The 23,894-nt window shown below is 38.2% G+C and overlaps 4 protein-coding genes across 5 annotated transcripts; 3 read left to right on the top strand and 1 right to left on the bottom strand.

Annotated features, from left to right (window-relative positions):
* Positions 1-572: 572 nt before the first annotated feature.
* Positions 573-11,390, top strand: gnl2 (guanine nucleotide binding protein-like 2 (nucleolar)). The gene is given in 17 exon segments (XM_056762574.1): positions 573-738; positions 1,422-1,506; positions 1,657-1,751; positions 1,901-2,040; positions 4,661-4,799; positions 4,802-4,844; positions 4,946-5,012; positions 5,099-5,257; positions 5,485-5,598; positions 6,122-6,250; positions 8,718-8,822; positions 8,918-9,076; positions 9,389-9,496; positions 9,794-10,269; positions 10,420-10,499; positions 10,751-10,830; positions 10,924-11,390. Coding segments are annotated over 17 exon segments (2,178 nt in total). The 5' UTR covers positions 573-674; the 3' UTR covers positions 11,059-11,390.
* Positions 11,390-13,238, bottom strand: dnali1 (dynein, axonemal, light intermediate chain 1). Of its 2 annotated transcripts, none has more exons than XR_008908507.1 (6): positions 12,870-13,238; positions 12,604-12,740; positions 12,335-12,504; positions 12,059-12,253; positions 11,602-11,766; positions 11,390-11,517 (listed from the first exon to the last, which is right to left on the bottom strand). XR_008908507.1 is itself a non-coding variant. In XM_056762576.1 (6 exons), exons 1-6 carry the CDS (start codon positions 12,930-12,932, stop codon positions 11,476-11,478), a joined length of 756 nt encoding a protein of 251 aa, XP_056618554.1. In that variant the 5' UTR covers positions 12,933-13,236; the 3' UTR covers positions 11,390-11,475. The 2 variants fall into 2 exon arrangements, 1 of the variants encoding a protein (XP_056618554.1); XM_056762576.1 differs by having other exon boundaries at positions 12,075-12,253; positions 12,870-13,236.
* A 385-nt stretch (positions 13,239-13,623) lies between these two features.
* Positions 13,624-16,562, top strand: snip1 (Smad nuclear interacting protein). Its single transcript, XM_056762575.1, has 4 exons — positions 13,624-13,905; positions 14,078-14,207; positions 14,865-15,433; positions 15,718-16,562. The coding sequence occupies exons 1-4, from the start codon at positions 13,745-13,747 to the stop codon at positions 15,977-15,979; spliced, it is 1,122 nt and encodes a 373-aa protein (XP_056618553.1). The 5' UTR covers positions 13,624-13,744; the 3' UTR covers positions 15,980-16,562.
* A 3,137-nt stretch (positions 16,563-19,699) lies between these two features.
* gpn2 (GPN-loop GTPase 2) lies at positions 19,700-22,000 on the top strand. Its single transcript, XM_056762687.1, has 6 exons — positions 19,700-19,787; positions 20,115-20,586; positions 20,674-20,830; positions 20,941-21,101; positions 21,187-21,317; positions 21,892-22,000. The coding sequence occupies exons 2-6, from the start codon at positions 20,170-20,172 to the stop codon at positions 21,962-21,964; spliced, it is 939 nt and encodes a 312-aa protein (XP_056618665.1). The 5' UTR covers positions 19,700-19,787; positions 20,115-20,169; the 3' UTR covers positions 21,965-22,000.
* Positions 22,001-23,894: the final 1,894 nt, after the last annotated feature.

Here is a 23,894-nt window from a genome sequence, read left to right as displayed (position 1 = left end):
AGATTAAGACCAACTGATCAGACAGGACACAATGTCTATGCAGGCATGCCCTCTTCTGGGGATACAGTGAAGTTGTCCATACTGTGATGGTGTTTTGATGAATGCCATGGTTTATCATAAACATATAACCTTTTTAATAGTAGCACTTCACTAAAGTACAAGAAACGATGAGGAAAAACTTTTTTTATGGGACCATTAATCTGCATATAGCTGTATGAAGTTAGGCTGTAAACAAATAGATGCTAATAAAAGAAATACATGAAAAGTGTTCATTTGTACATTTGTGTTAACTAAATTGTGCATTATCTGTTAATACAAATCTTGAATCGTATAATCATTATTATAATGTATTAACGCGCACCCTGTTTAAAGCTTCAATAAGAGAGCAAACGTTACCTAAAAGTCTTATTTTCCGTTCCATATATTTGTATAAACCATCCGTGGGATTTCTTCTTTGAAATATAAAATAAATTATTGAAATATACCTTATAGAGGTTAAACTGCACAATTTTCAGTGCGGCGATAGAGTGCAGCGGGGGAACTGTCGCTTTGTTGATGACGTACTTCCGGATTTGAACAGTCTGTTGTAACACGTGGAAATTTATACTTGACTGAAAACAGTGTTAATTTTGTTATTTTAGAGCATTGGAAGCGCTCCCGAGTGACCTTTCACGATGGTTAAACCACAATTCAAAGGGAAGAGCTCCATAAACCCTTCCAGCTCCAGCAGCAATCCCGGTAAGACTATAAAAGCACTGGCTGTCTATGAACTGCTAAAGAACATTAGCTTGACACGTTAGCTCACAGTTATTACGACGTACACAAATCAATCTAAAGTTATGTTTTTACTGATGCATATTGTATTGCATTGTTGCATGAATACGATATCAATAAACAATTTGTGTTTATGACAGTGCGTCTGTCAAGAATGTCATAGTCTGTTGTCACCTGTCAATGTTTTAAATGTCCTTACGCTACTAACGTTGCTGTTTATTTGTATATAATATAGTATTTATTTGTATCGTAGAAGTTAGAAACGTTTAAATACTTCAAGCTGTAGTTTTTACTTAGTGTTTCAAAATGTACATGAACTTAACATACATGTTAAATCTTATCAATGATTTGATAAGGCCACATGATCAAATGTCCACTGTATGCTTTCATGCCATCAATTATATGCATATTTATGTATCTGATATATGCTTGATGCTTTCTCTTTCCACAAATAATTTAAAATAATCTGTGTTATAAATTAATCTTGTAAGGTTTTGGCACAAAGTGTGCTTTTGTTTATTAAATATGCGGACACTGTTAGCAGCCGTGTTTAAAAATATGGATAAATATCAGCTTTTATGGTTTATGTGTTAAAATAGTTAGACAATTACTGTATTGTTTACATCTTAACCTTGTCAATCCCACAGACCGGGTTAAGGGAGCTGGAGGGAACAACATGAGGGACCGTGCCACAATCAGACGCGTGAACATGTACAGACAGAAACAGAGATGGTAACACTCCAACCGTACAGTTACTTACAAAATTGAAATGTGTATTATTTGAGCATTGAGCTAAATATTATAGAAGTAATATTCTGGACTAGGATGTTAAATCAGATTTAAAATGATTGACATGCGTGTTTATTTCACTCATACCCACAGTAATAGTCTAGGTAAAGTGATCAGGCCTTTGCAGTACCAGAGTACGGTTACTCCTGGTACGGTGGCCAGAGTTGAACCCAACATCAAGTGGTTTGGTAAGAACAGTGCATTTATGCTTTAACTTTTAATGCATCTGAATGAAGTTATCTTTTGTCATTTTATTTCCTTAAAGGATTACTGAGAAATAAGTTTGAGATCATACCGTTCCTAATGAATAAGATCGTTCTATTCCCTCTATATGCAGCTAATACACGTGTCATCAGGCAGTCATCCTTGCAGAAATTCCAGGATGAGATGAGTGCAGTCAAGAAAGATCCCTACCGAGTAGTGATGAAACAAAGCAAGCTACCAATGTCATTGCTGCACGACCGAATCAAAGCACATGTGAGTATACAAATGCCAATAGATTCATATTCTCTGACTTTGACGTATGGATTTATTTGATATTTATGTACAGATAGCACAGTAATTTCCCTGTCGTAGCAGATCTGTTATAGTTTATAAGCAAGACAAGATCTGCATGTCAGGGTATTTCGAAGTGCAATACACAACCACAGTAAAAGGAACTGGAAGAAATGCATAAAACTTGACTTGAGAAATAATATGATATACAAGGTCTCCTTAAAAGTCATAATAAAATTGAATCGAAGGGAATGCAGACATCTAAAAATGGATTTCCGTCTGTACCTACACGTGGCTTCTATTTGGGCATATGTTCTGAAAGCTGGTTCAAGCTCCAGGTGCCGTGGGTAAATGCTGTCTCACCCTATTTTGAAGCTCAGCCAATGCCCAGTTCTTTTATGCATTATGACTAGTTTTAGGTTTTTCAAGGTGAAGTCAGCAGGAGGTCGGAGTGTGGATGGCACTTACCTGGAAGAGAACTTGCCTATTGGCACCTAAATGCCTAAGGGCTGCCAGTAGTAAAGAACAGAACAAAACAATGTTCTCAAAATAAAGTGCAATGTTATGCTCAGTTCCTCATGTTCCTTTTGCAAATCTTGTTGACCCGATTGAAGATTTTTCTTCATTTAAACTGTTCCATGTGCGAGTAAAACCTTTCAGGACTACATCAAATGAACATACCACTACCATTCCTTTATGTCTACCAGACTTGTGACTTGCTCACTTTGATGTTTGTTTTTCCACCTTGGATACAGAAAACTGCTAGACAAGGAAATGTCGCATCTCGGTTATTGATTTCCATTACTTCTCATTGTGTTTAATGGTGTTTAGCAACTCATCAAGTGAATACCACTGGCCAAATGTCAGTAGCTCTATCAGTGCTTCACATTTTTGCTCCGCTTTCTCAGAAATATTTTGAACACTTTGTGATGTGGCGGTTAGCGGTTAAATCAGGTTGTTTATCATTGTCCCCATTACATGTAATCTTACCAGAAGTAGGATTTCTTACGAGAAATGTTATGGGTTTTGACAAGATCTTTAAATTGCTTGTTTTATTCCACCCTCTACTGCATTAGTGGTATGGCTTCTGTTTTGTTTTTCGTTTTGTTTTTTAAGCTAATGACCTGGCACAGATCTTAACTTTGTGAAATTCTCCTAATTCTGAGTTTTGCTTGATTCTGTCGTGATAGAGGCATTTCTTCCGAAACAAATTAGCAACCATTTGTCTTCGGTCGAATTTACAGGTCAGGGGTCTCATTTATGAAAGAAGCGGGTCTGGAAACGTGCGTGCGCCCCTTTCCACGCAAAAGTTGTGATCTATTAAAAGCAAACTTTCTGGAGACAAGGGGCAGCACTAGTGAGTTTGAACTCAATTTAGAGAAAGTAAGTGTGATTAAAATAATTATAAGCATCAATGCCTCATACACATTTAATTTCACCTCATATCCGTTAAATATCCAAATGATCACAAAGATTAAATCTGAGGGGGTTATTTGCGCATGTATTGAGTGATAATTGATTCTTATAAAATCCAACTCAAATCTTAAATAAAAATGAAATCTAAATATTTAATCCGAGCCGGTATCACCATCACACTATGAGCGCGTGAGGAGGAGATGGCCTGACTCCATGGAATAGGAAAGCATCAAATAAGTGCTTGGGGGTTGTCAATCAGAACGTCGGCGTCTGCTCCCACTTAATGCGAATGCGTCGAAGTGAACCCGCACTGTAGACTGACATGCAGAAGACAATATATTGATTTAAGTCGCTATTTGGGTTTGTTTTTCGCACATAAAGTATTCCCGTCTCTTCCAAAAAAAAAATTTAGCCACTATGAGCAGATGGACCAATTTAATGATGTCTTTAGTACTATTTCTGGACCAACAATAACCATTATATCTATAAGGAGACCTGGAAATCTCTTGGATGTCACCTAAATAGCTTTATCTGTTCGCCGAAGATGCCGGGAGGTCTCAAAACATGTTTTACGTCATGTGGACGAGTAAAAAATCACACAAATATAATTTTGGTATAAAACTTACCCTTTAAAATGTTTATAAACATATTTACAGGGTAATATAATTGTTGATTCTTATTTTTGTATGTAAACTAATTCGTTTTTTCTTAGCAGTCTTGGTGTATTTCAACTAGATTTTACCACTTGTTTCTGAATCTTAAATCTATTATTTGTTTTGGTTGAAAATTTGCCTCCTTTAATTGTTGTTAAGTTAAGTAAAATTAAGCTAAGACAGATATACAAATATATATTGAATATTGCTAAATGGCTTTAAAAAAAGTTCACATGTTGTTTACATTTTAGGAATGTCATCTAGATCTGGTTACAGGGCACAGATTATCTATGACATACTAAGGCCGGTCATAAATGTGCTGATAAGTACATTCTGCCCTCCCATGAATCAAGTTCTAAGAGCTAAGCTCCAGAGAGATGTCAAAACAGTTAAAAGGCTTTAAATATCAGACACGTGATCTGAAAAATTCTTCAAGATATTAAAATGATTACTGTGAAGAGGATGTATAAAAGGTTTCAGGACATTTAGTTCGTTATGAATGAGTAATAAAATAATAATAAATCCGTATTTAGAATTCCAAGGTGCACATTCTGGACACGGAGACGTTCGAGACCACGTTTGGGCCGAAGTCGCAGAGAAAAAAGCCCAATTTGTCAGTGGGAGAGTTGCAGGATTTAGCCGAGCAGGCTGAGGCCTCCTCTCAGACCTACAGCGCGAAAAAGATCGTGATTTGGTGACCGAGGACAGCGGAGTCCGGTGAGCTGCTTTTCAAAAACATTTTTCATGAATCAGATACGTTTCCTGACAGTCCTAATCATGACAAAATAAGGAACCCATTGCATTTACTATCACTGCAGGGATGAAGTTCAGGAAGAAATCTATAAAAAGGGACAGTCAAAGCGGATCTGGGGCGAGCTGTATAAGGTAGCTCTTACATCCTCATTAACAGATTTCTTTAAAACCTTTATACTGTCATTTGATAACATTCTACATCGAATGTTTTTGCACAGGTTATCGACTCCTCAGATGTGGTTATTCAAGTGTTGGACGCTCGGGACCCTATGGGTACACGTTCCAAGAGCATTGAGACTTACATGAAGAAAGAGAAACCTTGGAAACATCTAATTTTTGTGCTTAATAAGTGTGACCTCATTCCCACGTGGGTCACGGTAAGAAGCAAAACCAGATGTCTGTTTATATTTATTTGTAGTCATTATATAACATTTTAAAGGGACTGTTCACCCAAAAATAAAATTCAATATCCTTCAACATACATTCAAGAAACTCGTTCTAAAACATAAAAAAATGTTTGTAGTCTTAAGAGATTTTGAGCAAAATGTGTGACATTTCGGAGGACATTCTTCACTAATTTCTTGCTCTCGTGAACATGTTTTAGAAACGCTGGGTAGCCATCCTTTCTCCGGAATATCCCACCCTTGCCTTTCACGCCAGCCTTACCAACTCTTTTGGTAAGGGTTCGCTCATCCAGCTCCTGAGGCAGTTTGGCAAGGTAAGACCTCATCATTTATAGTGTACTTTTATGTCCGCTATACATCATGCTTTGGAAACAGAAGGTAGCAGGTTTAGAGGCACAGCAGCACACATCGTATCTTCACTCACGACTGGTCTTCTATGCTGTCAGTAGATTGTTGGCCAGTTGTTTGGTTTAGTACCACGTGCAGCCCACCCCCTGAGCGAGCTTAAAAAAATATAAATTTAGTTGAAAGGTATATGACAAGACAGCCTTTTACGAGGTAAGAAACTGCAGAAAAATATCCTTGTTACTATGGCTGCAATATAAATCTGCAGGTGTAATGACTTTAAAGAGAATTTTTAAGAGAACTTTTTTTTTATTCCTTGGTTGCCCTAAAAGAGTGAAAACGAAATGTTTGGGGATGTCTACAAACTGCTGGGGTAAAAATTCAGATTGTTAATTCCAAACCTGTGTACCGTGAGACAAACCATGTGTGTTTCTTTCAAATGAAACGTCCATTTTTCATTTGACTTACTATGTCTTTTTCATGTTTGATCAGCTTCATTCAGACAAAAAGCAGATCAGTGTTGGTTTCATTGGTTACCCCAACGTTGGAAAGAGCTCGGTTATCAACACTCTCCGCTCCAAAAAAGTCTGCAAAGTGGCTCCCATTGCTGGTGAAACTAAGGTGAGACTTGAAATCCATTTGTCGAGTTATGTGGACTTGACTGTTTAAAGAGATAGTTCACCTAAACATGTTATCTTTTAGTTACCCAAATGTCAGTTAAAACCTGTATATGAATCTTCCTTCAGTGGAAAACACAACGATATTTTGAGAAATGTCTCAGTTGTTTTGTGTTCATAGTGGAAGTCAATGGGGTCTAATGTTGTTTGGTTAACAGCATTCTTCAAAATATCTTCTTTTGTGTTCTGTAGAAGAAAGTAAGTAGTACAGGTTAGGAACGAAAGGATGATGAAAGATTAAAAAACTGTTTGTAGTGATTTGCTTAAATGAGAAGATTGAACTGATTCAAAGGGAATTTATCAACCAAAAAATCACAGTCCACTGTTTGGCACTCAGTTTGAAGTTTTTGTACTATCTCTTAAAATAGTTGCTCTTTAAAAGTGTTGGGCAAACTACTTGGAAAATGTAGTGAGATAAAGGTTATTCTACATTAAATGAAGCTTCACTACACCAAAGCTATCACCCTGGGGAATGTAGCTAAGCTTACCTACAGCAATATGGATAATGTAGCTTAATACATCTAAGCTATTTTTTTTAATTTCATCTTTATTTTGAACAGACTTCTTTCAATATGCTCAGTAATCTTTAAAACTCTGTCAAACAGATGTTTTCAAGTAAGGGAAGAATATTGTGATTTCCACAGAAAGTTTTTCTTTCTTCATATAGGCATTTTTAGGAAGCCTAGTGCATTGTCTTTTATATAAAATACTTACAGAAGATTTAATCAATTCATTTAACAAATAAGAATAATGACATGTAGACAGTAAAATATTATCAACAAAAACTGCAGGGGTTGCATCTCTGATGGCTTGCCACTGAAAAGCTGTTTGATTCAGAAAACAGCGACGCTGCCGCCACGCTACTGAGAAATGTAATTAAACTACTAGCATCACTACTTGTAGCGACTCTACTGTCCAACTCTGCTCTTAAGTAATCATGGGCTTCAGCTGATTGATTTCAGTCTTTGACATTAAACAAATCTGGGTTTGTTCAGAACACACTAGAAAATGGAAGAATACATTCAAGTATGTGCCAGCTCTAAACATGTGTTAACATTTTAAACGTTTTAAGTCTCCAGAAGTTTGGTTTTGCAGCCACCTTTTTGTATTGGTGTGAAAAATTGCCTCCCCCCTCATTCTACAAGAATGCACTTTCAGAGATTGTGTGAAAGTGTAGGAAGATGGAACCTAAAAGACTAGTGCTGCGTCATTCTGCTGCTTTTATATAATGAACTAGATTATCATTTATGTCATTATGCTCTGTGCCCTATCAACATCCTTGTTGATATTGGAACAACAGAGTCACAGAAGATGAGCAGCGCCAAATATCCATTATTAAAGAACACAGTTGAACCGGCGTGTAGATCCAAAAAACATTCACGTTTTGCACTTTTCACTAGTTTCTATGGCTTATGATGAAGCATCAAATAAATATTTTTTGAGGAGGTGTAAGCACTGCATATAGCCAGCCTTGTGCGCATTTTTACATTTCCTTTTGGTATTGGAACAACAATATTTAGCCAAAGGTTAAAGCTGTTACAACATTCTTATCAATCTCCTTTCTTGCTTTAATTAAAAGTGGTAGGTTGAGGTGATGCGTTAAATTGATAAGATTGATGTCAAAGATGTTGACCTGGTTAGATTTTCCCGTCAGGATGTGTTTTATTGCAATTTAGTTACTTGCAACCAGTGTTGTGTAATTTACTTTAAAAAGTAATGAATTACAGTTACTAATTACATATTCAATAGTGTCATTAGATTACTGTACAAATGACTCTCTCCAAAAAGTATTTACTAATAATTACTAATTACTCTCTATATCCTAAATCAACCTTAATTAGTTAAGTGATTCAAGGATGACATGAAGACATGAAACGGCTCTTTTTATTCATTCAAATTAATATTAAACTACATAAAGTATTCTTATTATCTGACCGAAGTATAACAAATGTGAGCGTTACAGACTTTAAATTTTGATGTCTATTCCACTATTGCACACACATATATTACACACAGTTTTAAGTTTAATTACATTAAAAGTAACTGTAATTAAATAACAGAAAAATAAGAGTAATCCCTTACTTTTTCACGGGGAAAGTAGTTCAATTACAGTTACTAATTACTAAGTAACTAGTTACACCAAACACTGCTTGCAACAAACAGTTGCAAACGATAGATGTCGGCATTTACTGTTTATGAACTATCTGTGTACACTTAAAACTGTACTAACGTAACTTATGGGTAATATTTGAGCCGGACCATATTTTGTTAAACAACAGTTCCAAAGAACATGGTGTTTTGGTGCCTTGTTCGTGGAAAATGCAGTTTATTATGTTGAGATGTTTCTGTCTTGTGGTTTGTTAAATGAAACCTTCATGCCATTATCGACAATCGTTTTGTTTCTTTCCAAGGTCTGGCAGTATATCACACTAATGAGACGCATTTTCCTGATTGACTGCCCTGGCGTCGTCTACCCCTCAGACGACAGCGAGACTGACATCGTACTGAAGGGAGTGGTAAGATGGTCTTCACTCTCTTAGCGAACTGTTCTCATTTGCTGTTCCCAGCGGTTTCGTCCCGTCACTTTGCATCTGTTGCACTTTTCTCTTAGGTCCAAGTGGAGAAGATCCGATGTCCAGAGGATCACATCGGCGCGGTGCTGGAGAGGGCGAAATCTGAGTACATCCAGAAAACATACCGAATTCCATCCTGGAGCTCCCCCGAAGATTTCCTGGAAAAGCTCGCCTTTCGTACCGGAAAATTACTCAAGGTTTGGCATGATTGTAGAATGAATCTGTTTGCTTGTCCCTAGGGTGTCAAATTGAGTTGAGTTGTGACCGTTTGCTTACTTTGAGCTGTTGGAAAACACTTGTTGTACGCTAGAAGAGCAAATTCCTGGTACTTTTGTGAAAGACTCTGCCAAAACCACTAAATTTAGTGACATTAGAGGCTTGGACTGAAAGTTGGTTAGCTGTATTGCGTTTATCTGTAAATTTGGATCTTCATTTGTGAATATTGTCTCTCAATGTATTCTGAAAACATGTCTCTCAAATGCTTGTTTTCGGCTGTTCCCATATTACAGGGTGGAGAGCCAGACATTAGTACTGTCTCTAAAATGGTTTTAAACGATTGGCAGAGAGGACGGATCCCCTCTTTTGTGAAGCCCCCTGGGGTTGAGATGGAGGAAGAGGTAAATTACGGTTTGGTTTTAATTTCACTACAAGCATTACAAACATCCGGCGAGATTCTTAAATTCTCAGCTTAAAAACTGTTATATAATATTTAGAAATGGATTTCCTTGAATGGCTCTGCCTTGAAATGTATTTGTTGTTTATTCATTGTTTATGTATGCCCCAGCTTCCTGTAATGTGTATAAGATTACATGGCACAAATCCTTCTGTTGGCCACAGTGCCTAAATTCCATCCCAAATCTTTATGCTGGCAAACCCTTTGGCATTTTCTAAAAACATCGTTACCATCTTTTCAGAGCAAAGCACAACCATCGCTGGAGGTGCCCGAGATGGAGACGGAAGAGTTTGAAAACAGACTTGAAGTGGAGAATGTGGAGGGGGCATCATCCAGCGCGCGGGAAGCTGAACAGCTTCTGAGACAGAAACATGAGGACATGCAGAAGATCTTCGGAAATGTCAAGCAAAACTTCGGCAAAATAAACGTCGCCCCAGAGTTCAGTGAAGAAGATCTTGTGCCTGTTGAAATGCCAGACATTTCTGATCCCTCTGGATCAGAAGATGAGAAAGATGAAGAAAAGGAGGAGGACGAGGAACAAGTGGAGAAGAACGAGGAACAAGTGGAGAAGAACGATGAAGAGAAACAGGAGGAGTCCTCTGTAGTCGAGACCCCAACTAAGAGCACACAAGAAGTGAACAAAGAGCTGGATGAGAAAATAGCCAAATTGAAACATTTTCTTGATCGTGCCAAGTCGAAACGCTTCTCTACCTTACGGTTTGTGTACCCTTATATTTTGATTTCTCAGAGGTTATCCTTGTTTCGGCAGCCAGGGTGTAGAAATTTCTTGGGGCATTGGCCCATCGAGTTGACTTTTCGACTGTTTATGGATATTAACTTTGAAACTTGTTGTCTGTCATTTCACAGAATTCCCAAAGGCCTTTCTGAAAAGGTGTTTATGAATGCCGGAACAAAGCAGAATAGTCCAAAGAATCCACAACAGAAGGGTAAGTAAAATCAAAACCAACAACGGGTTGATGTCAAACGATTCATCCTACCATGATCTGCAATTTAAAGGAGCCAAAAATGTTCTGAAGAAACACAAGGGAAAGGATTTGAAATGTAGATCTTAAATCTATAAATGCAGGTCATGGTTTATAAACCAGGTTTTCACGGAAGTACACTAGAAACTAGAAGCTTTTTCAGTGATTGTTCAAAGAAGTGAGTAATATCACTCATTGTGTCTTTTGTTTTCTAGCTGTGTCACAATTGGGCAAAAAGAGGAAAGCTTTGGATGAAGAGGAATCTTCACAGCCTGCCAAACTCACATCCAAAGAGGTTTGCACTCTTCTCCATGTTTTTCTGCTGCTATTCATTAGAGTCCCTCATACCACATTTATGTCAATTTCTCTCAACTTCCTCCCTCAACAGAAAAGACGACTGGAACGTGCCCAGAAAGTAAAGAAAATCGGAGTCCGTTATTACGAGACGCACAATGTCAAGAACAAGAATAAAAACAGAAAAATACCCCAGGATGGTACACGACCAAAACGAGCCAAGAGATAAGATCTGGCCAGATTCCCATTACATTAAAACCCAGTTTTCCTAAAGTTGTTTTGGAGGCTACGTTGAAACATCTGGATTGGAATCACAGTGATTCGTGTAGAGGTGAAAGTTTGGTTGATCTCTGACACAGACGATCTAATGCACTTCAATTATACTGTGACCATCTTATTGGACATTTTACTGAAGTGTGATGATTCATTTCAGGACCGCATTTTAAAAGCTTTCAGCTTAAGAGAATGTCCTGTTTCGGCTGTATTGAAATATAAATCATGTACCAATGCATCTTTATCTGTTCTCTTGCTTTGAGACAAAATAATAAATACTAAACAGGTTGTAATGTTGTGTATTTTATTAATTGAAACTAAACAGTTGAGAAAAACAATTTGGGATTTAGTGCGATTTAACAGTTATAATAATTCAAGGTTTGTTCTTCAGAGTAATTATACTCTCCAGCTGTGCCTGTTGAAAATAAATAAAAATATTTTTTGTGACAACAAAAATAATTTGTTACAATGTGATGTCATTCCTTGCCAGCTGTTGTACCTTGAGTTGCTGATTGGCTTTTTTGAGGAACTGCACCTCTTCGGCGTGCTTCTTTTCCTCGATTTCCCTTCGCTCAGCTTCCCGTCTCTCAATGGCCTCGCATTTAGCCTTCTGCTCATTCATCAGCCTCTCCAAATCTCGCTTCTCGCTCTCCAACTCCAAAGTCTATCAGTCCGATTCAAGAGTTTCACGAATTTAACGTGGGCTTGTCAGCTCTTGATACACAGATAATTCAAAGCAGGCCAAACCTGTGTTACATCTACAATTAAAGAGATAATTCGCCTAAAAATGAAAATTCTGTCATCTTTTAATCACCCCCAGATTGTTACACATTTCTTTCTTCTGCGGATCACAAAACGAAGATATTTGGAAGAATGTCAGTAACCAAACAGATCTCATCTATCAATAAATACTATGGGGAATGAGATCTGTTTGGTTACTGCCAAAGGTTACTAACCCGTCAAAGCGTGTACCTTGTTCTCCATCTCCAGCTTTCCATGCTCACCCTGGAGAGCTTTCCTCATGCCAAATGCGATGCTGCTCTCATACAGTGTTTGATAGGCGGCAATAGTCATGCGAATCTCATCTCTGACTTGCAGCAGCAGAAGGCCCCGCTCGGCACAGTTAATCGTGACCTGTCTGATTAACTCATCTGAGAATAAAAGGAAGTGATGATGATTTCATGGGACCTTTGTATTTCTGACAATGTGCCATATCATATGTGCATTCTAACCAAAGCACTGAGAGTAGAGATCCCTGCGCACGGAGCATATGCCCGTCTCCTTGGCCTGGTACTGCTCTAGCTTTTTGTGCAGCTGCTCTTTCAAATGAATGACGTCTGACCGTGTGCACGGTGCGGTGGACACCTGCTGCACCCATAACTGGTTGTCCTCCATCCATTCCCTATGGTAGAACCGTTTGCAACATTTAAGTGATCAAATAAATAGGCGAACTACAGTGTGCTAGAGATCATGTGGGTAAAATCAGTCGGTCGGTCTATACCTAGGTGGTAGAATAGCATTTAAGATCTCTTCTGTTTGCTGTTGGCTGGCATCCGTTGAGGGACTCTTTGGTTTAGGTGGAGGTGGAACAGGGGCATTGATTGACATCTGTTGAGGACTCACTTTTAAAGGGCGACTCTGTAGTAGAAATGAGAGACCTTGATCATTTATTGTATTATTGGAGCTTTGAAACGTGCGTGTTACACAAAGTCAGGTTGTTAATAACTAGAAGTACATTTAATTTTTGTGGTTGATGTCCGCACTTACCTTTTTTTTGCTCACTAACACCGGAGTGTCATACTTCAGCAAGGAGTCGGGTGGAGTTGTCATGTTTAAAATGTGAAAATGCACAGAAGGCTATTAAATGTTACGTTTTGTTAAAATCTTAGAAAGCACTTGTGTTGCTGCAGAGGTTTCGGTTTATTGTTTCCTGTTGCTATGACAACTTCACATGCGTCAACCCTTTGGTCAACGTACGGAAGCCCGCAAAGACAATCTATACTAGCTCTAGTATAATTGATAAAATACACGTGAATATTCTTACTACACAAATCGTTTATTTTGGTCATTTTAGTTTTATTTATTGTAAGAATATGTACCTAATGTACCCGAGATATAAAACAGGACACAAAACTGGATGTGATCGCACCACCAGGTGGTGCGTGTGTAGCAGTAAATTATGTCTCTGACATATTCACGATATATTGTATATAATGGCAACTCAATATGTTCAACTCAATAAAATGAGTTATATATAATGACTATAAACTCGAGATATTGAGTTTAATACCCTGTTCAAGAATCCCGCTGATTGTCTGGTTATTACGTAAAACAAATCTGAGTAGTTTTAAGTGCCCGAGTTTAAAGAGCATGTTTTATTATACACTTTACCCTTTTATACAAACACTTTCTTGTAATACAGACGTATTCATTAACCTATATTATGCTACATCGTTCAGTAAAACCAAAGAAAGACGGAACCAATGTTTCTTCTGTGTTTTCAATGGGAGCGCGTTTCACAAACGCTCAAGCTACAAACCGGAAGTCCCCACGGAAGTTTGGTAAATGCGGCTTGAATGCGCTCGCGATTGTTATGAACGACTTTTGCTTTTCACGAAGTTTCTAGGTAAGCTCGTTTCGTTATGGATAACAAGAGACGACACAGAGGATCTCCTGCCCGGGATGTGAAGGTAAAAGTCAAGCAGGAAAAAGAGAGCCCCGTGCGGCCTCAGCGGTCACGCCGATCCTCTTCAGGATCCAGCCGCGGCAGCAGCAGCCCTCCGCCGAAAAGACGAGACAGCAGGTGAGCCTTTTACACCTGACAACCTTGCTTATCTACGGAACAGGTCAGCGGAATAAATCCACTGTTCCTGGTGTCTGTCGTGTCACGCGAAAACTTTGAAACGTGAGGGAGATCAACAAGTCGTTTTTTTAGTCAACGGTTCACGAGGAATGTTTTTTAACTGTATTTGTAGATCACCAGTAAGAAGAAAGGACAGATCCCCAGCGAGAAGGGACCGTTCGTCAGGCAGACAGCAGGAGAGGTCACCTCGACCCCGGGCGAGCAGAAGCCCACATCGGGGCACTGACGTTAGGATAAAGCGGGTAATATCATACTACAATGTTGTATCAACTGTACTACACAACTGGACGAGTCATTGTACATTTGCAATCTTATAAATAGTACCAATAAGATGTACCACGGCTGAAAATATAGGGTGGGAATCGAAAATCATTTCCAACTTTGAATCGGAATCGGATCGTGAACAAAATGATTAGGAATGGATACTTAAGTTCCTTTTATCAAGTCCTGTGTGCATATTTTCAGAAAAGTACACGCCTTGCCTGATCTACTGATATCTCAATGAAAGCCTTTTTGAAGATTTACGATATATTTACTATACTAAGCATAGTTTAACTATAGTGTTTGCATTAAAAAGCACAGGAACCACAAATTAACCATAGTTTCATTATAGTTACAACAGTTAAACCATGATGTAGTTCAGCTTTTGTAAAACAAATAGTAATAAATCAGAAAAAAAACATGGTTTTATATACTCAAAACGAAGCTCATAAATAAATATATTGCAAACACATTAATAAGCAGGCTAAATGACCACACAGGTTGATATCTAAATGGTTCACTTCAGCTGTGGAAATAGAAACGGATTTGGTAAGAATCAAAGTCAATTAGCAGAATCGGAATCGATCAAATTCGAACGATTCCTGACCCCTAAATTAACATGATTTTTTTTGTTCTAGGAACAAGAGGATCACAGAGCAGCTGAAGCCCATAGACATCGTGAGAGAAGGGATGATTCAAATGACCGCAGGTTAAAAAGGGAGGGAGAACGCCCCCGTCAAAGAGAGCGAAACCGAGAACAGGAGAGGCATAGGGGAAGAGAAAGAGATGCCCACATACAGCAGCAACAGCAAGATGAGAGGGAACAGCATAATGAACGGCGACAAGAGAATCGACACAGACGAGAGGCTCACAGCGGCAGTGGGGATGAAGCGCAGGAGTTCGGTGGTCAACAGAATAGTGATTCCGCCCCTGCCGCTGACAAGGAAAAGCCAAACTTTGAACTATCTGGTGCCTTGGTGGAAGATACCAATACGTACAGGGGGGTGGTGATCAAGTACAATGAGCCCCCCGAGGCCCGCATCCCTAAAAGAAGATGGCGCTTGTACCCCTTTAAAAATGACGAGCCGCTGCCGGTCATGTATATTCACAGGCAGAGTGCATACCTACTTGGACGACAAAGGAAAATTGCTGACATTCCTATCGACCACCCTTCATGTTCAAAACAGCATGCTGTTTTTCAGTACCGGTCAGAACATTTAATATTTTATTTAGTAAATGCAAATATTACATTCATTAATTATGCATCTTCTGAGTTTTTCAAATCTGTATGTTTTTTCCGAAATTCGATAATGAATGACAGGCATTGGTCACCATTCAATTTTCTTTTGCATCCTTTTTTTATTCTGTGAAAGCTTGTAGTTCCATTTTGGGGTCTTTTAATTTTATAGATAGAAAAATCCTACCTTTAGACCTCTTGAAAGTGGTAATTTCTTCTCGTGATTTTGTCCTGTTTCTTTTTCTCATCTGCAGATTGGTGGAGTTCACACGAGCAGATGGCACCGCAGGCAGGAGAGTGAAGCCGTACATCATTGATCTGGGTTCCGGTAATGGCACTTACCTGAACAATCAGCGAATAGATCCCCAGCGTTACTATGAGCTCAAAGAGAAGGACGTGGTGAAATTTGGCTTCAGCAGTAGAGAGTATGTGCTCCTTCATGAGTTCTCTGACACAGCTGAGGTTGATGCCAAGAGAGGGGAAGAGGATGAGGAAGACGAAGGCCTTGATGAGTAGTACTTGCCCAGAGATGACCAAAGTTTTCTCCTGGAATTTTCAAAATAATTTTCCCTATAGGATCAGGTTGGGCATGAATTGCTCGGTGATTCATCATTTCTATTTGGACAATGAAACAATGATGCTTCAGCCTGCCCTGTGTCTGTATAACTCTGTTCTCAGGTGGATATGTTTTGTATCCTGTCAGACAGTTGTTCTGTCATACTGTGTAAAGTGTTGCTCTGCAAAGCAAGTGCTCAATGCCAGACCTAATTACTCGTTTTCTTAAAAGATATATTTTGGATACTTTTGAGGTAGTGAATATTATATCCAGATTTGGTTACTGTACATATACTGGATGTATTAGATGTGAGTGCTTGTTTTATGAGTTTTAGTTACTTTTTAACATTAGTCACATCACTTTACCAGCACTCATGAAGCAAGTAATCGTTCTTGTGGTTGTTCAGAAAAAAAACAGACTAAATTGCAAATATCAATATATTGTTAGATGTAAAATGCCATCTTTCTTTAGACATTTTCTACCCTCATGTATGATTTTTTTGATGTTTTGTAATGTAAAATAAAGATCATGATCAGGTCATAATGAGTGTTATTTTATTGACTGTACAAATTCTTCAAGCATTTAATAGTTACAATTTAAAGGTTTTAATACTTGGCATAGAAAATATGATTACCTTAACCTCTGTAGCCTCTGGTCACTATTGACTGAAAGTTTCTCTTTATACGAGTAGTATGAAACCTGCAATTTGTGGCATTTGGTTTTATTTAAAATCCATTTTTTGAAAACAACTCTCGATAACATGTTGAACAAAAGTTGACAATATATAAGTCAATAAGTCAACATGAATATAGTAATCCTTCGTGGTAGGACCAATACCTGTTGAGAGAAGGAGAGTTGAGAAGGAGAATGAGCAGGAAAGTGATTTACTGCCCTTATGAGAAGGCAATACAACACGCGGCTTGTTTGCTGAACGCAGGGTTCTTTCTGGGGTGTAGGAGGGTGTGAAAGTATGCCGGTGCAGATCCTGTGATAGTCCTGTGGGAAAGCATTAGTGACTTGAATCTTATACAGGCTTCAACAGGTAGCCAGTGGATAGAGATGAAAAGCGGAGTCACTTGAGCCCTTTTGGGCTGTTGGAAGACGAGGCATGCTGCTGCGTTCTGAATCAGCTGGAGTGGTTTGATAGCCTTTGTAGGAAGACCAGCAAGGAGAGCGTTGCAGTAATCCAACTTTGAGATCACCATTGCCTTGACAAGGAGTTGTGCTGCATGCTCAGTGAGACAGGATCTTACCTTTTTAATGTTGAATAAGGTATATCTGCATGACCGCATTTGTCTTTGCAATAAGATCATTGAAGGACGGCGGTTCATCAAATAGGACTCCGAGGTTCCTGGCTGTTTCGGAAGGAGTGATTGTGGTATTGCCAAGTGGGGTGTGCCGGAAACACGAGAAGTTCTGTTTAGCAGGCTTCAACTGGAGGTGATGCTCTTTCATCCAAGCTGAGATGTCTTCTAGGCAGGCGGTAATGCAAGCTGCTACAGTAGTATCGTCTGGGTGAAATGAGATGTAAATCTGGGTGTCATATGTATAACAGTGGTACGAGAAGTCATGTGCCCGTATGATGGGTCTCAAGGATGTCGTGTTGATTGAAAAAAGCAGCGGTACAAACACTGATCCATAAAGGACCCCAATGGTCATGTGGTGAGCTGTGGACAGCGAGCCCCTAAATGACATCCTAAAGGATCTGCCAGAGAGGTAGGATTTCAACCAGCGGAGAGGAGTACCTGAGATTCCCAGAGTTGACTGGGTTGCTAGCAGTATCTGGTGATTGACAGTGTCGACCGCTGCAGATAAGTCTAGCAGAATCAGGACCGAGGATTTCGATTCCACCTTGGCTAGTCGCAGTCCTTCTGTGACCGATAGCAGTGCAGTCTCAGTGGAGTGGTTTGTTTTGAAGCCAGACTGCTTGTCATCCAGTAGTTTATTTTGACTAGTTAATATTTATAATGGATCTCAAAGGTACAAGCTTAATGTGTGAAGTTGGAGGTCGCCATGATAGCCGGTACAAATGCAAAAAATGTCTACAAAACATTAGTTTTTACCTTAATCCACGCATCATGAGCTGAATCTGCATGTTGCGCACGCTTTGATCTGAATCCATTGTTCATAATTTTGCCTACTGAAAGCCCTTTCTCCTGGACATTCACCTTCTTCGCAACAATAACTAATAAACATCGTTCTAAGGCAGACATTAATGGTGAGAGTTACACTCAGTGTAGGAAAATATTATTATTATTGCTTTCCTGGAGCTCAGTGGTTAGAACATGTCGCTAGCAACGCCAAGGTAATGGGTTCGATCCCAGGGATTGCACATACTGCAATACGAATGTAAAGGATAAAAGCGTCTTGCCGAATGCGTAAATGTAAATTATATGTCATAGATTATATTTAAATAAACAGGCTTAAGCAAACCTTCGAATCGCAGCTGGATGACTAAGTTAAGTTACAGGATAATACATTTTCATTAATTTGGTAGACGCTTTTATCCTAATCACATTTAACATTTTGACAACACGCTAAACAGTACTGATATACCATATGCTACTCTGAGGATTAAAGCGGAAGTAAACAAGGGAGAGAATGAACAACGGGAAATATTGTATTTATTTAATAGACATAAAAACTGAAAGTTATTGGTAAGTTTGTTTTGAGTTGTTTAGTTTTAGAAAGTTGTGATGGATGCTGCAGCTCGGTGGAGACCTGCGATACAAGAGTAACCGGCCGTCTCCACTCTTCCGTTATTAGTTGTAAGGATCCAAGAATGTTTGCTCCACCGGATTCACATCTGCTTTTAAAAACACGAATTCGTGGTCTGTGTCATAAACAAATTTCGGTCAACTTTCCCACTGCGCGTGTAAATTACTGGTTGCTTAACGCTGTGCTTTTATAGCTGCGCATCGAAGTCAACTCTTATACAAAATAATTTAATATATATTTATATGATATATCAGGCCACTTCGTCCTCCCCTTGTATTATACATCGCCGGTGTGAAAAATATTCACCAGATCAGTTTAAATTGTGTTTTAAAGCGTCCTCCCGCGACACCACTTCCAATGATTTCCTTAGGTTTAGAGGCGGGCTATAGAGATATGGACCAATCACAAAGCAGCATCCTAAGTGAACGAACCAATCAGAAGTAGAGGAGTCAAAATCTTACGGGGGTCGAAATGCGGCACAACGCCGGCTGAAGAAACAGAAGGAAGTACGTCACAACGTTTTTATTTTATTATGCATCAGAAACAACTACAATAAGATTATTAAATTTGACAATACAATTTCTAAGAAAAACAAGAGAAGAAAATGTAAATGCACCCATCCAATTACTGAGTGAAGGATAAGTAAATAAAATAAGACACAAAGATAGAAAAAAATAAAAATGAAAATCTATTAACCTACATAACATCAGGGTCTTCTAAAAGCTGAAACTCTTCAAACTCTTCAACGAATTTAAATAGTTTTCGTCCAATTTTCGATTTAATTTTACTTAAAGATTTACAGTAAATCCAAAATTATGGTTTTGTTTTAAGGCACTTACACTTATGAATATGGAATTTCCCCAAAATAAGGATATTATTTATCTAAAATCCAAAGTTTAACTTGAAATATGTCCCTTTTGAAAAAAGTCGCGTTTAAAAATAAGGTGTCGGATTTTTTAATCAAGCCCGTGACTTTTATTTTGAAACCCCAAACATCCGGTTATTCATCACGTTCGATGTTGCATGGAAATACTTTATTTGGTTTCAGAGGTTAGTGCTGAAGTATATTATTATTATTGAGCATGTTTATCACTCTTTATGAAGGCGATTTCGATTTTGTACACATACATGAATTCTACATGTATGTGTTTTGCATTAACTCATGTTTATAAGTGCTTCGTACAGTACCAGACCACGCAAATGTGCTATATTATATTAATAATAAACTGCTGTAATATTACGTTTGACTTTTGAACTGAACTTTAATTCTTCTCTAATTCCATATTTTAAGTTAGATTAGTTTGATCTATATCTAAATAATTAGTTGAGGACATTACTGATAGATGTGCTGTTTTTTTAATTCTCTTTCTCTTTTAGATGTAACGTTAGACTACCATCATATTTCTATAGAATTCAACCTGTGTACGTCATAATGTCATCCCGTCCTTCAAAATCAGCTCTACGTTTCGGCCAGGTTGTTATTGGTCCACCTGGTTCAGGTAAGACCACTTATTGTCAGGGCATGCTGGAGTTTCTGAGTCACCTCGGGCGCAAGGTGATCGTTGTTAACCTGGACCCTGCCAATGAAGGATTGCCATATTCATGTGCTGTGGACATATCTGAACTGGTCACTCTTGACGATGTGATGGACGGTCTGAAACTTGGCCCTAATGGCGGCCTCATCTATTGTATGGAATATTTAGAGGCCAATTTGGACTGGTTAGAAGAGAAGCTACAACACCATCAAGACTGCTATGTCCTTATTGACTGCCCAGGACAGGTGGAACTTTACACTCATCATAATTCAGTGAAGAATATATTTGCACAGCTGTCCAAGTGGAATTTTAGGGTAAGCATATGGTTTGCATTGGCACTACTCTTGCACTTTTCCCTCATTTGTTAATACGTATCTCCTGTCTCTCTTTATCTTTGGCAGCTGACTTCAGTGCACCTGGTGGATTCCCATTACTGCGCAGATCCAGCCAAGTTCATCTCTGTCCTGTGTACATCACTCTCCACTATGCTGCATGTAGAATTGCCACATGTCAATGTGCTCTCAAAAATTGACCTCATTGAGCAGTATGGCAAACTTGGTAAGATGACATGACAGGATTCAGGGCGTTTTAAAACGTTTCCACGCTGATTTTTGTTTTATAGCGAAATCAATAATATATTATATTTGTGTATTTGACGCTCTTACAAGCATTCAATTTGGACTTCTACACTGAAGTTCTTGACCTGTCGTATTTGGTGGAGCACCTCGCCTCAGATCCTTTCTTTAAGAAGTTCCACAACCTGAATAAGAAGTTGGCTGAGGTGATCCAGGACTACAGCCTGGTGTCTTTTGTACCTCTTGATGTGCAGGTTAGTGCACACGTTTTATTTATGTTTACTGTCTGAATGATTTTGACAATATCCATAACATTTGACCACTGTTCCTTCACTGTAGGATAAGGAAAGCATGATGCAGGTTTTGCGAACTGTGGACAAAGCCAATGGCTACTGCTTTGGGGACCTGGAAGAGAGAAACCTGCAGGCCATGATGTCTGCCGCTGTTGGGGCAGACTTCAAGTTTAGCACGTATCCTTTCATTTAACTTGTTAGGGCATTAATAAGGAAAATATTTTATTTAGATGTAAAGGAACAGTTCACCCAAAAATGAAAATTCTGTCTTCATTTACTCACCCTCAAGTTGTTTGAAATCTGTTTAAAAAATGTGTGCTTATAACGAAAAACAGAACAAAAACTAAAATTACGTCATAAACTTATTTGTTCTGTTGAAAAATAACAAAATTCTGTTGAATTTTTAAGAAAATAGGGAAAGTAAATAGTTCTTGGTCACTTTTGACTATCATTGCTACTAAGGTAGTCAATGGTGGCCAGTAACTGTTTGGTTACAAACATTCTTCAAAATATCTTTTCTGTGTTTATCAGAACTAAGAAATTTACACAGAGTTGGAACAACTCGAGGTTGATTAAATGATGAATATTTCTAGTTTGCTTGTATTTTTGGGCGAACTGTCGCTTAAAAAATAACAGTTTATTATTTAACTACAATACACAAATTCTTTATTGTTCTGTTTTATACAAAGTTCTGTTTTCTTCTTGCATGTACATTATATATATATATACTATCCTTCACCATTTATTTCAGTGCCCTTGGAGTACAGGAGAGATATGTGGATGCCAATGAGAAAACTGTGGAGGATGAAGTTATGGATTTGTGACCTTTTTATGTGGATTAAAACGTTTTTAAAAACTTATTTGCAGAGCTGTCTCATTTAAAAGATGTAATAAAATAACAGTTGCTGCTATAGACACTTGAATTCTGTTCCACAGAAGGGTTATCCTCCAATAAACTACTCGCATTAAATAAACGCATAGTCATTAGAAGAAGCTTATATCCACAGTGCCTCAGAAATAATAAACATGAGCAATTTGACATAAAAGATCAATCTATGAAAGATTGGAGAGTGCGAAACACAGACTAAACAATACTCGTTCAAAGATTTATCTACATAAGCAAACATATTATTAATATACCAGTTTAACCTGTGTGCTTGCACCAGGACAAAGTCTGTTGAATATTTAACACTAGAAAATTTTAGTATTGATTCCTTAAATGCTGTGTTGAATATAGCATGTCAGGGGCCCACCAGAAGGTTTCAAGGGAAAAAATTAAGCAAAATTTGTTAAGTCTCCTGAACATTATTATTGTAAATAATAATGTCATAGGCTTATGAAATGTATGATTTATGTTTCTGCCGGTAGGTGCTCGAACCTCCATAAACCAACTACCCCAACTAGTTTTGATGTCTCTTCAAGGTTATATACATCCAATAAATGTAACCAATTGTTTTATTTAACATAAGATGTGTTGTCTTTATAATATCACATTTATAATTTATCAAACAAAGTCACATTTTTCTCTATACACACAAATTATAGAAGGATATGTAATTAAGAAAGGGGGGGTCCCACACAATAGGTTCATCTTATTTGGGGGTCCATTGCGTCATAAAGTTTGAAAGCCCTTGTGCTAAGCTTCCATAACCATTGAGAGGACGTAAACAGATGTTTCACCACTAGATGTCACTATCACAGCGTTTACTTTTCAACACCGCAATGTAGTCAGCATTTACTCGTTTATCATTGCGTTTGGAAAAACTGCAGTCGCTCTCTTTTCTGACCAAACATCAGGCAATTCGAGCATGAAAACCTATCAAACACGAGGTCGGTGTGATACTGTAGTTAGATATGTTTAGGGAAAAGTGAATGCTTATGGTTTGAATTATTTATAGTCTTTTCAATCACTTTTTAACGTATGAAATTCGTTTGTTGATTGGAGAGTTTCTTTGACACGTTTTCTTAACATAGGGCGCGTATTTAACGAACTTGTAGCAGAGAACCTTTATCAAGCCGGGACACCTTTCTCGTAATGTGTAGTCTGGACCTTGAATAGGCCTTCTCACTCGCGGAAGAACACTGGAATGCATTGTACACGAGAAGGAGACATGACAACTATGTTAGATAGTTCTCAGCGATTGCACAACGTACGTTTTGGGGCAAGTTTTTCTTGCCACTGTCAGGTAAATATGATCAGGCCACTTAAGTTTACACATGAAATTGCCAGAACATCTTTGAAGAATGAATCGTCAAAACAGTAACCTTAACACATACTTGTGTGAGGCACGGATGTATTCCGGGAACCAGAAGGAGGTGATTCGGCTCTTAGCGCACTCTGGTTGGAAGTCGTGGAAAACACGAGATGGATCACGAAAAGGCTCATGCAATCTTAGCTAAGATCTCTTATACTTGTCCACCCAGTGCCTAAAGTTAAAAAAATCTTGTTTCAGTGCGATGGCTTAACAATATTAGATATTTTATAATTATTATATTTTAAGATTTAAATGTCAAACAACACTATGGAAGAACATTTGGACAAGATTGAACAATGAATGTTATAGTCTAGGTAGATTTTAAGTAATGTCGCCAAAAAACATAAAATGCTTTGTTTAAGCAAAAATACACTTTGTGTGTCCGGGTAAGAAAATGTTGAACAAAATTAGAATTTAGACTTAGAGATTTAGATTTAGAGATATCATCCTCACAAGGATGGATATAGAAATTGTGCACACCTTATTCATGCATAATATG

Source organism: Triplophysa dalaica, chromosome 12 (genome assembly GCF_015846415.1).
Source record: "Triplophysa dalaica isolate WHDGS20190420 chromosome 12, ASM1584641v1, whole genome shotgun sequence".
Lineage (NCBI taxonomy): Eukaryota > Metazoa > Chordata > Actinopteri > Cypriniformes > Nemacheilidae > Triplophysa > Triplophysa dalaica.
The sequence above is the reverse complement of the archived record's forward strand: the minus strand, read 5'-3'. Positions and strand labels throughout refer to the sequence as shown.

Coding starts and splice junctions, on each gene's coding strand:
- dnali1 (XM_056762576.1), bottom strand. CDS start 12,932: ATGACAACTCCACCCGACTCCTTGCTGAAGTATGACACTCCGGTGTTA. Junction 12,505..12,603: donor AATGCTATTCTACCACCTAG/GTATAGACCGAC, acceptor GTTCTACCATAG/GGAATGGATGGAGGACAACC. Junction 11,767..12,074: donor AGCTGGAGATGGAGAACAAG/GTACACGCTTTG, acceptor TCGGACTGATAG/ACTTTGGAGTTGGAGAGCGA.
- snip1 (XM_056762575.1), top strand. CDS start 13,745: ATGGATAACAAGAGACGACACAGAGGATCTCCTGCCCGGGATGTGAAG. Junction 13,906..14,077: donor CCGAAAAGACGAGACAGCAG/GTGAGCCTTTTA, acceptor CTGTATTTGTAG/ATCACCAGTAAGAAGAAAGG. Junction 15,434..15,717: donor CATGCTGTTTTTCAGTACCG/GTCAGAACATTT, acceptor TCTCATCTGCAG/ATTGGTGGAGTTCACACGAG.
- gpn2 (XM_056762687.1), top strand. CDS start 20,170: ATGTCATCCCGTCCTTCAAAATCAGCTCTACGTTTCGGCCAGGTTGTT. Junction 20,831..20,940: donor TGAGCAGTATGGCAAACTTG/GTAAGATGACAT, acceptor CGCTCTTACAAG/CATTCAATTTGGACTTCTAC. Junction 21,102..21,186: donor TTGTACCTCTTGATGTGCAG/GTTAGTGCACAC, acceptor CCTTCACTGTAG/GATAAGGAAAGCATGATGCA.